This window comes from Microplitis demolitor, chromosome 7 (assembly GCF_026212275.2).
Source record: "Microplitis demolitor isolate Queensland-Clemson2020A chromosome 7, iyMicDemo2.1a, whole genome shotgun sequence".
NCBI lineage: Eukaryota > Metazoa > Arthropoda > Insecta > Hymenoptera > Braconidae > Microplitis > Microplitis demolitor.
The window spans coordinates 18074282-18090197 of record NC_068551.1 but is presented as its reverse complement, the minus strand read 5'-3'; the positions used below and the strand labels follow the sequence as shown (position 1 = coordinate 18090197).

The 15916-nt window shown below is 28.5% G+C and overlaps 3 protein-coding genes across 3 annotated transcripts; 2 read left to right on the top strand and 1 right to left on the bottom strand.

The window, feature by feature from the left end:
- Positions 1-24: 24 nt before the first annotated feature.
- On the bottom strand, positions 25-4260 carry LOC103574126 (hepatocyte growth factor-regulated tyrosine kinase substrate). Its single transcript, XM_053740577.1, has 9 exons — positions 3991-4260; positions 3801-3885; positions 3641-3716; positions 3387-3575; positions 2323-2673; positions 1948-2124; positions 1201-1873; positions 817-1124; positions 25-761 (listed from the first exon to the last, which is right to left on the bottom strand). The coding sequence occupies exons 1-9, from the start codon at positions 4025-4027 to the stop codon at positions 237-239; spliced, it is 2421 nt and encodes an 806-aa protein (XP_053596552.1). The 5' UTR covers positions 4028-4260; the 3' UTR covers positions 25-236.
- Positions 4261-4620: 360 nt separating this feature from the next.
- Positions 4621-6404, top strand: LOC103574185 (dynein light chain Tctex-type 5). Its single transcript, XM_008553584.1, has 4 exons — positions 4621-4630; positions 5210-5361; positions 5525-5718; positions 6239-6404. The coding sequence occupies exons 1-4, from the start codon at positions 4621-4623 to the stop codon at positions 6402-6404; spliced, it is 522 nt and encodes a 173-aa protein (XP_008551806.1).
- A 317-nt stretch (positions 6405-6721) lies between these two features.
- Positions 6722-14982, top strand: LOC103574184 (putative uncharacterized protein DDB_G0277255). The gene is made up of 4 exons (XM_014439933.2): positions 6722-7111; positions 8187-8576; positions 9103-9186; positions 10673-14982. Exons 1-4 carry the CDS (start codon positions 7094-7096, stop codon positions 12650-12652), a joined length of 2472 nt encoding a protein of 823 aa, XP_014295419.1. The 5' UTR covers positions 6722-7093; the 3' UTR covers positions 12653-14982.
- Positions 14983-15916: the final 934 nt, after the last annotated feature.

The following is a 15916-nucleotide window of genomic DNA, read 5'->3' as shown; positions in this document are numbered from 1 at the left end:
TTAATTTAAATAAAATAATATTGATTATTAAAATTTAATACGAGACTTTATTGAACAAATATATTGAAGGAGTTATATAATTGAGTAACGATTATTAATATAATTATTAATGTTTAATTAAACAGTTAAATGATGATAATTAGCATACATGAATATTAATATAAATATCACGCAGATATTTTTAGTAATTATTATTACCATTGATTAATAATAATGACATTATCAATGGGAGTATTTTAATCAAAAGATATAAGCTCAGCAGTATTATCATCATTTTTTTTAATTTCATTCTGTCGCGGTTCTGTTTGTGTTGATGGAACTGTCGCGGGAACTGATGCCGGATATTGAATAGGCTGCGAAGGGTTCATTGATGGTATTTGTGTCTGTGAAATCTGGGTGTTACTGCCACTATTACCACCACCACCACCAGGCATTTGGATGGATCCAGGAGCTTGTGGTGGTGGAATATTACTAGCCCCGGCGACATGCTGAGGCATTTGTTGAGGAATTCCTTGCGGCATTTGAACACCACCGGGTGCTTGAGGAATGCCCATGTGTCCAGGGGGGCCGTGCATTGCTCCCTGAGCCGATCCAATTTGTGAAACATTCGCTGGAGGCACTGATTGAGAAATATCGTTCGACTGAGGACCTATACGAGGTCCCATGTGTCCAGACGACGGCCCATGCTGACCTGGTAATGTCATTTGATGTCCAGCTCCGGGAATTTGTGTCATTGATGGTACATTTGACATTTGCGGCATCTGTAATTAACAGCAAAGTCAGATAATATTTTTAGAGAGAGAAAAAAAAATTTACCATTCCAGGTTGTGATGCCGGAGTCATATTGTCACGTGATTGAATCATTGAGTCATTGGGACCAGACTGCGGAGGTTGGTCTTGAGTTCCTGGCATGTTGGGCATCATGTGAGGTGGGAGAGAACCCATTTGAGACATAGAATAATTTGGCATCGGATATGGGCCCATTGATGATGGGCCATATGAATAAACGCCTTGGGTTGTTGGAGACATGGGATTGTAATTAGTACCCGGAACTTGATACTGAACATGACGAATTGGTGAGCCTTGGGTTGGACCCATATAATTAGGAACCGTTTGATAGCCACCTAGAAATAAATTTTTAAAAATAAAAAATAAAAACTAATCTCGAACTATTTATTTTTTTATTTTTATTAAACTTACCCATCATGTACTGCTGCTTCTGTTGCTCTTGACGCATCTGGAGCTCGCGTTCACGTTCTTGAATTTTTTGCAAAGCCAATTGCCGTTGATAATTCAAGTACTCTTGCTTTTTCTTTCTCATAATATCCAACTTCATAGCCATTTGCATTTGCTTCTGTCTTTCAGCCTCTTCAGCTTCGCGACGCAACTTATTACGATGCTCCTCCCGTAAGTCGTCCAACGCAGCTCTCGCATCTTTCACCTGAGCCAATTTATCTTGCAGGCCCTCGTAATAAAGCCGAGTGTCATCATGTTCCTGGATGTACTTAAGCAATCGCGAGTGCATCGCAGTGATGTTCATAAACAGACTTTGGAAGAAGCTGTCATTGACAATAGATCTGCCACGCGATGAATTGCTTTTCATTCTGTTAACAAATATTTCAACTTGGGATCTCAAGTTGTTGACAAACTCATCCAGGTGGATGTCAATGTCGCCGTTCTGCTGCTTGGCAATGACAACCCGTTGAGGCATCGGGCTGCCGATGTTGGGTGCTGATGGACTAGTGACATCAGCACGCGAACCACCAGTTTGCTCTTCATTAACTATCTGTCTTTGTTCCCAATATTGACGGTTAAGATACTTTGCCAACTCGGGATCTGTTTCTTCTTCATGGACTTTCGAAGGACTAGGACCCTAAAAGTAAACCGCAATTAGTAAAAAATATTATTTTTATAAATTTAAATAAATAAATAATAAATAAAACAAACTGGAGATGGTGGAGGAGAATAAGTTGTCCGTGATATTGATATAGAATTACTCTTGTATGCATTTGTCGCACGTTTTTTATCCTTTTCTTTCTGTTCAGCTTCACTCTGACTCAATGCAAGCGCCAACTGGAGTTCCTCTTCTTCACGTAACTCTTCTTCAGTCTTTCGTGGCGGAACCTTCGTAAAATTAACAATTAAATAATTATTTTAAAAATTTTATTTTGTTGTTAACTCACTTGCGACTCAATGGACGCCATTTTTTTTTTATACTAATTAAATAAAGTAACTGATGATAAAAACGAGACGTCAGTCGCGTACATTAAAAATCAATTGGAAATATAAAGATAAAATTAATAGTTAATGATAGTAACTTACTTGTTGCTGTTGAGCGAGTGAGCTGCTCAAGTATTCGACCGGCAAATCAGTTTCTTTTGTCGAAGCAGTACTAGGTTTATTTACGACAATGTAACAAGCATCACAAACTCGTACGTCTTTTTCAAAACCAAATTTAGGTAAAGTTGATGTTTTACTAGAACATTGACCGCAAAATACTTGACCGCAAGCTCGACAATGATGTTTGCGTTGCACTAGACTAAAGGCAACACGGCATCGATGACAAACTTCACCATCAGCCCACTCAGGTGCTGTGTCTGCGCTAAACATTGCATCACTTTCTTTTAACTCGGGAAACATGTATCCTTCTGCTTTCATAATGTTCATAGTATCCTAAAATTTATAAATATTTTAATAATTAGCAAACTAATGGATGGAAATTTTGAAATTTAAATTTATCAACAAATAAATAGTATATTGTGTGTCGAGGGATGAAACAAAACGATTTCAGACCAGAATGAAGTTGGCTGACATCACCCGCAGTCTGAAATCCGTAGTCTGTATACAATTTTTCACCAAATCTGTACTTTAAATAGTGCAGGAATTTAAACTTCTGCAGGTACTCAAGTAACACACGGTTTTATGACATCTAAAATATGACAATTTTGAGGCTGTTTTTTGACCTATCGATGAGGCACCAAAATGTTGACAGCGGTTAGAAAATTATATCACCGAAAAAATATTTGCTTAAAAGACGTGATCCACGTGACGACAAAAAGAAGACAAATTTACTACGACTTCTAGGACCAACATTTGTATGTCTCATTTATATAAAAAAACGACTTTGAGACAAAAAAAATTTGTCTTGTCCTTTTAAAAAACATCTGTATGACATCTTTAAGTTGTCTCTGTGCTACTTGGGTACAGCGAATAAGAAAAGAACGACTTTCTTTCCTCTAAACTGGGCAGGAATTTAAACTTTCGGCGCAGGTATGGTAAAAATATTATTCCGTGGCACTGGACTAAAATCCGTTAGTTTCGACTAGCTGTAGATACTGAAACTTTAAGTTTTGATGCTGGTATCTTAAAAAAATAAATAAATTTACCTTAACGGCTGTATATTTAGGACTATTTCTAAATGCGAATGCCCAAGCTTGAATCAGTCCAAGTATTTTAGTTTTAACTTCTTCGTGAGTTGTTGTTTTAACTAGTTCTTTCAATTGTTCCATATACTGCTTAGTACCTATTTCATCATGGATCAAACTTCCACAATTTTTCACACATGATTCTAATACCTAAAGAAAAGTACTGTAATATATACCAACTATATTTTAAATTTGAATATAAAAAATAAACTTACAAGAAGACCAAAAAGAGAAACGTGTGGATTGGAATTAGTTATCTTTTTTTTAATAGCTGCGAGAGCTGGTTTAGGTCTAAAAGAAAGTAATCATAAAATTTAGTATTAAAATAATATGTAGATTTATTTAAATAATGAATTTATAAATAAATGAACATACTGTATGTCTCCTTGGCGTATGAGATCACAAATTTGTAAAATCGTCGGCCAGTCGGGATCAAGATGCAAATGGCTCGTAGCTTTATCTGTAAAATATATATAAAATTACATTGTATCAAGCAGACATTATATGATATATATTAAATTAACAATGATGGGTACAAAGGAGTAAAAAAGATCAGGTTATTTACCGAGTAATTGATAAAAATTTGGTGATCTCTGAAACATCCTACAAACACACCTAGATTTTGTTCTATAATTTTAAATATATTTTTTAAAAATATTATTCCAGGTTAATTGGTCTTTGACATCTGACAATTGTCACGTGAATCATACACTAGTTTTTTTTTTTTCGTTGGATCGGATCCGTGAATACGTCAATGCACATATATATTTTTATAAATTTATATATAAAAATTTCAATGTGTTTGCTGCCACAAATTGTAAGTTATTTACCACGTATGAGTCTGTGTAAGTGACAACGGATGTAAGAGCACGTGCGATGTCATATCCGGTTGTTGATAAAAACGCGCGTAACTTTTAAACTTTTATAAAAATATAAGTATATTTTTTTATGTTAAAAAATTTATATTTTATTTTAAAAACCAAATATCTGTCAAAATTTTACTAAATAATTTAATTATAAATAAAAAAAATTTTATTATTACAACTGAAATTACAAACAGTTTTAAATATACCTAAATTTATCGAAAAAATTTCCTAAATAATTTTAAAAATTTTGAATGACAAATTAAATTTTTTAACCTTTTCACGCTTAAGATTTTCAACTTTTTTTAAAAAAAAGAAATTTAATACGCAAGATGTCAATACGTAAGTGATTTAAAATTTTAAATACGAAAAAAGAGCAGTGGAAAAATTAATTTTTAGTACAAAAACAGGATCCTCGTTTAAAAAACTCCAAGTACTTATTATGTATAGATTGCACTGTAATAATTGAGACTCCTTTTTGTAATAAAGTTAATTACAACTACAGATACCAAGTTTTACAGCTTCTAGTGTATTTTAAGTTGAACTAAACTTTATTATAAATTCCTGAGTGAATGCGGAGCGGATGATCGTTTATTTATTTAATCTCCTCAGAGTTAAATTAACTCCGAAGAAGAATTTAATTTAAATATTAAAACTCCGAACTGGAGAGAATGCAAATTTAAATAAAATTCAGATCACTCCGACATCACTCCCAATTTTTTACAGTGTAAGAACTGAAAAAAGTCTTATATGAGACTGTAATAAATTACTACATCTTAGAAATAATTTAATTTTTACAGTTTCGAAGGAGAGGAACTTTGCTATGATATTTGAAACAGTAATTTTTCCACTATTATTTTTTCTGTGAATATAGTTTGATTTGAATTATAACTTAAATAATTTATTTATTTAATAACTAAGGAAGTCAAAAGACACTGTCAGGAACATCAAAGTCATCGTTACCGAGAGCATTATCACAGACATCATCAAACAAATCACGTCCAAGTAGTTTATTATCATTAGGAATACATCGTGGTAGTGTTGCGTTTAGAATTGGTAAAGCTGGTTTTAAGGTACTTAATTCATGAATAACTTTCACAATATATTTTTTTTAATAACCAATTTATCAACATCTTTTTAAAAAACTGGTATTACTTAAGTGTAGATAAATTAATTTTTAAAAACAATTAAATAAAATGTCTTTAGTATTACTCATGGAATGACTCATCATAATAGGTTCCAAGATATCAAAATACTTATCAGCTAGAATCAACTAATCCATTCTCACACAATATTGTCGATAAAATATTAAAAAATATTATGACAACAAAATTAACTGGCGTTACATATAATCCAATTATTTGTCTGCAATTGTGTCAAGATATTGCTATACAAGTTAAAAAACAAATTTACAAAGCTGATTTTAATCGGTAAATTTATATGATACTGAAGTTAGCGGGCGTCTACTAACTTTTGAATTTTTTATTAAAACGTTAAATTATAAAAAATAAATATGTATGTATAAATTTTGTGTTATAGTAAAAATGACATTATTACCAATTTGAAAATTTTTGACGGATAATTATCAAATTTTATATACTTATTCTCCAGTCAATTATCTCTTGATCAAATTCAAAAATTTAAAAAGTCGGTTGAGTATTTAAGGAAAGGTGGCAATTTAAATTTTCAAATTATTTTATTTTTGGCGGTTTTTGAGCTTTAAATTCATTTCAGTTAAAAAAAAAAAATTAATTTTCAATTCAACTTTGTTTGAAACTTTGAAATTAAGAAATAATTAGAAATCTTCTATTTTAGACGCCGAGTGGCTTTTTATTTTTTTTTTGTAATTAATTCCTTTAAGAAAAACATTCGAAATTTGTTAGTTGCCAGTTAACTTCTGGATGATGAATTTTTTTAAGTTAATTAATTAATTTTTTTTTTAATAATTAGATATAAATACGTCGTAATAATAAATATTATCGAAAAAACAAACCAAGGAATACATGAATCATTGGGATTTATTTGGGACCATCAAAGAGATTCATATTCAAAATATATTTTTGAAAATTCACAATTTTATGCAATCGGAATTGCAGCAGGTGTTTATTATGAATAATAACCATAAAAAATAAATATTAAAACCATAATTTTTTTTTTATTATTATTATTAAATAATAAATTACTACACATATAAACTATTCAAATAAATTTACCACCAACTCAGACTGTATATTTATCAGTTGATTAAACAGATAAGACATAAATTATATGAGAGTTGTCGATAATAAAATCTTAAATATAAATATAAATATAAAAGTATAATTAAAAAATAACGCGGTTTGTAATTTAACATAATTGCGCATGTGCGCGAGCACGAAATACGAAAATAAAAACCGCGCATGCGCAAAGTGTAAAAAAAACATGGCGGTCGCACACGTATGCGCGATTAAACGTGTGTGTTGTCTTACGTCTTACAAAGATATTTCACTCTTTAATGAGTGTCAAAAAAAATATATAAGATAAAAAACTGATTTATATCATGTATCCTAAATATTAAAATCGTATATAAATTTTTTATAAAGCCATTGTTAATTATTATTATTGTTTTTAATTATTAAATGTCATCGTATTTAAACAATAGAGTGAAAATATGTATTTTTTTAATAAAATCACAATCACTGATTTTTAGATTTATTTTACTGTTCAATAGCAGCCAAGGGTTATGACAAATAGATACAAAAATATAATAATTTTATTATTGACTATTTATTATTTTTATTTTTATAATATCGAAACAAGACCATCATGTCAGAAAAGTGTAAGGTATGTATCAAAATACAACTGTATTATTAATTAATAATTAATGCCTATAGAATCATTGATAAATTTGTTCATTCGCATCCATCTGGATGATAATTTTATTATAATTAAAATTTTAATTATTTCTATGTCATTACCTCGGTACTTGAATTTAATTATTCTTCATTATTGTTATTCATTAATTTAATCTACAGGTTGATTATATTTTTTCAAGGTTTCGTAAATATGGTTGAATATTTGTTATGTTAATTTTATTATAATAATAATTATTATTATTTACAATGTATGTAAAAAGTATGAAATCTTCCAGTATTTATTGATGTTGAAAGTTTATTTTAAAAAAGTTTGTTTAGAAATAAAACTTAAAGAATAGTTTAAAAAGTTAGTCACAGTTTGAATGTAATTTTACTAGAGTTTAACTTTTAAACTTATCTGAGACAGTAATTTTGAAATGTTTATTTAATTTCCAGTCGCCAATTATTCAAAATAAAGAAGTATTTGTAAAAACAAGTTGATTTAAAAGTTTAAATTTATGAGAGTGTAGCAGACATCAAACAAATTTAAAATTAATAATAAATACAGTAATTAATGAAATAAAATTTTTAAAAAATGCGCATTTAAAAAATTTTGGAATTAATAAATGCATTTTTTATAAATATTATTTTTTAAATTATTTAATCCAATTATTTGTAGTTTTAAATTTGTTTGATGTCTGCTACGTTCACACTCGTTTAAATTTAAATTGTGATCCAAGAATTGTAATTCAATTAAAAAATAAATGAGTATAGTAGACATGAAACTGTTCATAAATTTTGAACAAATTAAATTAATTAATTACAATAATGAAATTTAAAAAAATTCGCGTAGTGATTTTCAAATTATCTAAATACAAATTTTTCAAGTTTTCAAAGTTACAGAAGTTTAAAATAAGTATGTGCAATTTTTTTATTTTTATATTTTTAATTGTTTGCTTTATTTATTTGTAATTCAAAATTTTTTTTATATCTGATATATTCACACTAATATTTTTTAATTTTATATTTTATTAATGACTGTTTTTTTTTCTTTTTTTGTATAGGAATGCACTTGCGTAAAATGCACAATAAATGCCAACAGATTCAGCGACGTACATTTACATGCGGAAATCGAACAGTTACGTCAAAAATTAAAGGAAAAAGAAAATTATATTGTTAAAATAGAAACGCAGTACTTGAAGGAGGTTGATAAATTTCCAAATGGTAAATTGGCGTCGATGAAGATTGACTTACGTCTATCGGAAGAAAAACATGCACGACTAATGGAGGCACAAAAGAGGATGCTTAAAGTTAATCAAAATCTCGAAGATAAATTGCTGAAACTTGTTGATAAATGTGAGACTGAGAAGAGTGCCTTTATTAAGGACATAGCGACACTGTCACATCGTTTGGCTGATGCTAATTTGACAATTCACAGCTTGTCCCAAGACAATGTAAATTAATTACTGTATTTTTAGGGATAAATAAGTGTCTGGTTACAGGGTAGAGGTACCGTTTTTGGCCACTTTACAGCCAATTTTCGACGCGGATTAAATCCGGAGTGAATGCGGAACGAATGACTGTGTACTTATTTAATTTCTTTGGAGTAAAATTCACTCCAAAGAGGAGTTTATTTTAATATTGAAACTCTGAATCTGAGTGAATGCGGATTTAAATAAAATCCAGATCACTCCGTTGAAAAAACACTCCATTTATTCCGTGTGCGGAGTGATTTTTTCTAGAACTCTGGAACTCCGAGTGACAAAATAAATCTGAATTTAAATAAAATCCGTAACCACTTCGAATTCACTCCCGATTTTCTACGGTGTACTTTTATTACACTATTAAAATAGAAATTTTATTTTACACTTTTTCGTTAATTGAAATAAAGTATTGAATGTCCAAAAGTGAAGCAGTGGCTACAAATGGTACGTCTGCCCTAAAATTTTAAATATCTTCTTACACTTTTTTAAATTCCAGGCTAGATACAGAGCTGATATGAATCTAGCTATTCAATCGCTTCAATGTAAACCATCCAACTTCGTTGGACAAAAATATGATGCTGTAAGTTTAATATTTTATTGACTTTTTAACATTTATTGTTTTCTATATTAAATATTACTGCGATTTTAATTCTATTTTTAAAATGTCAGTAAAAATATTTATTCAAATTTTATCAATGTGTTATTAAAATATTTAATTATCCAGTATTTTAATTTTTAATTTCATTCGATACATATTTTATCACTAATTGTTAATCAATAAAATAATATGAGAATAGAATTTAATAGAGTTAGTAATTAATATAAATATGAACAATGAAGCTTCTCACTTTGTGTCACATTTATTTTATTTAATTAAATTTATATATACAGTTGCACGCCTCGAATGCGAAGCGAAGAGGTTGTGCTTTATAACGAACTTGTTTTATATTTTTAAATGTTAAATTTAAGTTTTGAATTTCAGTGTTGTCATAACAATCAGATGTTTTAATTATTAACATATACAAATATTTTAATTGTTCTTTTTTCAATTTGAAACTTCAAGTTTTATTAATTACAGAAATAATTTATTAATTTTTTTTTTTTAATATAATAAATCAAGTTAAAAAAAAAAGCTGAAAAACGGGTGACTCTGGGGATCGACCCCAAAACCTCCTGCTGTTTTTAAGCTCGGAGAGCTCGAAAACGTTACTATTGGTAAACTTTTCACCTCAAAAAACGGCTGGACAAAATCTATAAATTTCGCTAAAAAAAACTCATTTTCGTCCGACGATATCTTCGAATCAAATCAATTGATTCACACGTGCTTTGCGACAATCAAAAGAGCTTGTGACATAGATTTGATAAAACTTGAAAACAAGTCGGTCGTGTTATTTACAAGTTATGCAACAAAAACTCAACAGGGGTTATCAGATATTTTCAACTGATTTTTTTTCGGAAAACAAACTGCACATTGATGCACTACTGTCTAATCTAGCAGAGTGCACTTCAATATTTATATATTATTCGTTTGTTTAAGAAAAAAAACTCGGCCAAAGTTCCTGATTACTGTATTAGTGCATCAAAGATAATACCGTTTGCCCACTTGGGTGTGAGAAAGAAAAAAGTATGAATGCCTGTTGAAGAAAAAATTTTTTTATTTTTATTTTGCGTATAACTTGTAAACTACTCGATCGTTTAACTTCAAAATCTAATCAATTCAAATTCTTAGTGAACCCTTCCAATTGCCGCCAAAATATTCAAATCAGTTTATTCGTTTCAAAGGTATCGTCAGACAAAAAAAGTTCACACTCACGCACGGACGTCCACCCAGAAATAGTCTGAATAATTTTTTAGTATCAAAAAATATCGAAATCTAATGAAAACTCGATTTTCGAAAATGGGATCGAAACCAATAATTTGGGATTTTGTTTTAATTTTAATTTTTCATAGCGGGAAATTTAAAAAATAAATTGAATGAGTCATTAATTAGGACACTGTCAGTAACAATAGCATGTACAAAATATTGATAATAATAATAATAATTAAAATGGATTGTTTTATTTTAGTTGCCACTAGAAATACAGTCACGAGTAAAACATTACATGAGTCAAAAGCGACGTTCAAGTGATCAATCACAATCAGAAGTTAAAAGTATAACTGTGCCAATATCAACGTTTCCACCAACAGCAATGGTTTACAACATAACAAAAACAAATCCAGACAAGCACAGTGATGACGAGAGTGACGACGGTAAACCACAAATAGATGTAGTTTCAGCAGCAATTATGGCCAAAGTCCTTGAAGATCGGGAAAAGGATCGTTTGCTTGCCAAACATTGTTCAACGTGTGTTTGTCATAAATCTATTTTAACTGTCGATTCCCATACGCAAACGAGCCCCGATAATATTATTTGTAATAAGGTGCAAACTAGTCCAAATAATAACAGTAAGAATAATAATAGTAATACTAATACTAATAATAACAATAACAATAATAATTACGATTTATGTAAAAGTGATGAAACAAAATGTCAAAGTTTGAATGTTAATAAAACAGGCGTATGCACAAAAGTAAATCAGGATTTGCCATCACAAATAAAAATTGAACGTCAATCTAAATCAACGCTTAAAATAAAACAAAATAATAAACCCAAGAGGATAGAAATTCCAATTGACAATATAGTAATACAAAAATCACAGGGTCAAGTTAATCCTGTTGATATAATAAACGAACGAATATGGCGAAATAATTGGAGCAAATCGAAATTGAATTCTCCCCAGCTAGAAGGCAACAGTGAATCGAATAGTAAAAGTGACATTCATTTAGATGTAATAAATGAACGGATTTGGAAGACAGAACCCCGTAACAATATTAATAACAATAACCATAACAACAACAATAACAACAATAATAATAATAACAACAACAACAATAGCAATCACAATAATCAGGTGACAGTAATCGAAGTTTCAAATGAAGAGACTGCAAATCAAACCCCAGACTTTGCAGTAAGTCCGAGCTTCAGTAATGACAGCGTTCTGATGTCGAGCTCTGAACCGTCAAGTAGCTCGAGTGATCTAGTCCAAATAAATAATGAAAAGCGACGATTACTCAGTCCAGTAAATAAAGATCGTGTTATTGGCCCGCGAAATTGTTTGATGCGCGTAAGTCGTGAGGGATCGAAAAATATTTTACTAGACAACGCTGGTCAATATCAGACAGTTCTTTATACAAGCTCTGGAAGTGGTAGCGGTAGTGCCAATCAAACAAACACAGCTCTCGTACACAATTTGGCTAAATCAACACGTTCTGGTAGATCGCTGTCAACTAGCAGTGAAGAAGCTCTTCCTATTTTATCAAACGATGCAACGCAATTACAGAGGGTGGCTGAGTGGGTTCAGTCATCTGTTGGGGTTAAAAAAATTCCTCATACAAGAAACAGTAATAGCATCATTAGTAATACTAATAATATAAATATTAATAATAATAATAACAATAATAATATTAATAATACTGGTATTAAGCCGAGCACATCCAGTGATAATCTGACACAGCCACAAAATATGAAGAGCACAAAATCATCCTGTATTATCGAAATACCGAATACTGATGATCTTATTAATGAAAATAATTCTTTAAAGGTGGCGTTTGATAGCAACAAAGGGATTGCCAATGAACTGGTTATTAAAACACACGTGATTGACAAAAAGAGTTTATTGAGTTGCAATAAAAAACAAGAGAATGAGCAAGTAAAAGATTTGATTTGCTTCGACTCGACAAACGAAGACGACGGAGAGGACGAGGATGGAAGAAAAAATAAGAGCAGAAGTAATGAAAAAAAATTAAGCACAAGTGATGAAGATTGCGAAGTTAAAATAACCAAAGAAATGGAAGAAACTTATTTGAAATTAGCTGCCAGTCTTGATCCGCGTACATTACGTTTGCCCACTAATGTAAATGCTGATCTGACAATTGAAAAATATCGTAAGGATCATAAGAAAATTTATATGCAAAAAATACACGAAAAAACAGAAACTAATACATAACGTCGAGCTATAATACGTATTATTAATACTGCTACTTCTTATTCTTATTCTTGTTCGAATTCTTCTTCACCTTGTTCTACTTTTTCATCAACTTGGTCATCAAACTCGTTGACTTGTGATCACAATTCTGTACAATATTTTATTTATAAATCAAGTCCTTGTGTTAAAAAATATTTATTACGTGATAATGATAATTGAAGCCCGAAATTATAATATTTTATTTTATTATTATTATTATTATTATTATTATTATTATTATTATTATTATTATTAATAATAATTTGTTTAAATAATTTTTTATATAAAACTATTATTATTGTAGATCGATTAGATTTAATAGTTTAGAAATTATAGCTTTTAAAATGTAATTTTATACAAATTTTTTATAATTTATAAACTATTGAACTCTAGATCATTATAATTTTATTAAACGAAACAAAAAAAATGATATATATTTACAATTAAAATTACCTCATAAAAAAAAATGAAATATATATAAATACCTGTATAGACACAAACTTTCGGGCTTTAATTTAATAAATTAATCAAATATATTTAATTAAAATTAAAAGTTATAATTAAGTAGCAAATATAAAAGCTAATTTATGCAAAACCGCTTACTAAAAAAAATGATTCGGCCTATAAAATCAAAATTTTCTCTCATTAAATACGTGATATTTAATATGCATCTTTAGTTTGAATTTAAAAAACAAAATAACTAAACATACATACATACATACATACATAAATAAGTGAAATTACGAGAGAAAATATTTATGCTAAGAACTTATTTAAAAATAAAAAAATAAAAATGTAATTTATTTAGCCGGAAGTTTAATAAGTGCCGCTGTTGCTATAATAAATAATGAAAAAAATAATAATAAAATAAAATCTGAAAGAAAATCAATATTAAAAAACATTGTATGAGAATTATTATCCAGGGTACAATGAATACTAATAAACTCATATGGTTTGTATGCTAATATAAACATAATGACAATACCATGGCTGATTATAAGCTACCCTTATTATTATTATTATCATAATTATTATTATTATTATTGTTTATATCATACAACGTTAAAGCTTAAGTGTTGCTCGATTATACTGGAGGATCATTACATAGGCAGTATTACTATTACTATTATAATACTTATTACCTACACACAAGTAAACACATAACACAAAATTGATTGATAGCTTGGAAAAAAGTGTGACTATTTTGATGCCAAAGGCCGCGACATATCGGTCTCTAGTTCATAATTACTTCTTACTCGGCTAGATGGATTTTTAATTATTTAATTACACTCGTGTTTAAAAAATAAGTTACTAAAAATTTTTCGACTTTTAAATTTTAAATAATTTATAATTATTTTAACTAGCAGTAAGCAAATAGTTTGAATTTACAAGTTTTTCGTATTGAATCGAATCGAATTTTTCGTAAATTTGTAAATTGTTCAAACATTTCTTTTTGAACAACTTAAAATTGTGATATTTTTTACAATAATTCAAATTTTCGTCAGAGGCAAATAAAACTTAGCTCTCCATTCAATAAAATTGAATATTTGAAAGCTGATAAGAATTTTTGCGATTTGAATCGAGTAATTTTAAAAGTTACAATTCAAAAACTTTCGGATAATAAAATTGACGAATAATTCGAATTATTCGATTCAATTCAAATCCGAGCTCTAAAAATTCAGATCAAAATTTAAAATAATTAAAAAATTTATCATGATACTGAAGTAAGCGGACGTCTAATAATTTTTGGATGTTTTTAAATATGATAAATTATAAAAAAAAAATATTTAACAAATTGCACCTATAGCTTTTTTAATTTTCTACATGTGCATGTTTTTAGTTTTTTTTTTGTAATTGATTTGTTGAAAAAAAATCCGAAAATTGTTGTTGAGTAATTGTCTACTAACTTCAGGATAATAAATTTATCGCTTTTATTTTTCTTCATAAACAAGTAAATTTAAAAATAAATATTTTGAAAGTTAAAAAATAGTTTTTGTAAGAATTTGAATACGCGCACGAGATTTTTTAAATATTAATTTAATTTAAATTATTTAAAATTTAAAAGTTGTGAAGAAAAGTTTTGTAATATTTTTTTTGACATGGGCATCAGTAAGAACTTCAAAATTTTTATTTTTTCTAATGAAAAATATATATTTAAATGCGTGACGACGACATGCCCGTATGTCTATTAGTCTAATGTGTAATGTAACGTAACATTATTTTTTTTTTTTGCTGAAAAAAAAGTAAAAACTATTTGTTAAATAACCTAAGATATATCTGTATATACGGAAGTTAATGGAATAAATATATTTGAGCATGCTCTAATTACTTGTTACAGTATTTTATTTATTACAAGTATAATTGTAAAATTTTTAAAGTTATAAATGAATAATTCAAGGATTATATTTTATTTGAAATAAATTTAAAAACGTGAGTTCCATAATACGATTTAAAAATTAAATATTTATAAATTTGTTTTGTAACAAAATATAATAATAGAAAATAATCCTTTCACTTAACTCATATAAAATAATTATTATTTTATACTTACCTAAGAATATTAATTATCATGAGAAAAGCCCAGATTTTATCGCGGTTATTTAAAAGTGACTCAAGACACATTGATAGTTGAAGAGTTATACAGCCCAGCCCTATTTTAACTTCAATCAAGCTAATGTTCAAGTAATTGCAAGTCAATATAAAAGCTGGGGCATCATTTTGCACACTGAAACCAATCATTCCAAGTGGTGATTTTAAAATTTTTTTTCTTCATCATTATACTGAAGTTAGCGGCAGTCTAACAATTTTTTAATTTTTAAAAACGACAAACTGTAAAAAAAAAATATTCAAAAAATTGCACCTATAGCTCTTTTAATTTTCTACATATGCATATTTTTAGTTTACTTTTTTTTTTTTATTAATTGAAAAAAATCAAAACGAAGTTGACAGATGTCTAATAATTTATGAGTGTGAATGTAGCAGATATGAAAGAAATTTTAAATTATAATTAAACGAATTAAACAATAAAAAATTTAAAAAATGCACTTAATGATTTTCAAATTTTATAAATGCGCATTTTTTTTAATTATTTGATTTACATTTAATTGACTTATGTCAAAATTTAAAAAATTGTATATTGTCAGCTACATTCACACTCATAATAATCTTGAATTTTTTTAAAAAACCGAAAATTGTAAAATAAAAAAAAAGTAGAAAAATTGCACCTGTAGCTTTTTGAATTGTGTG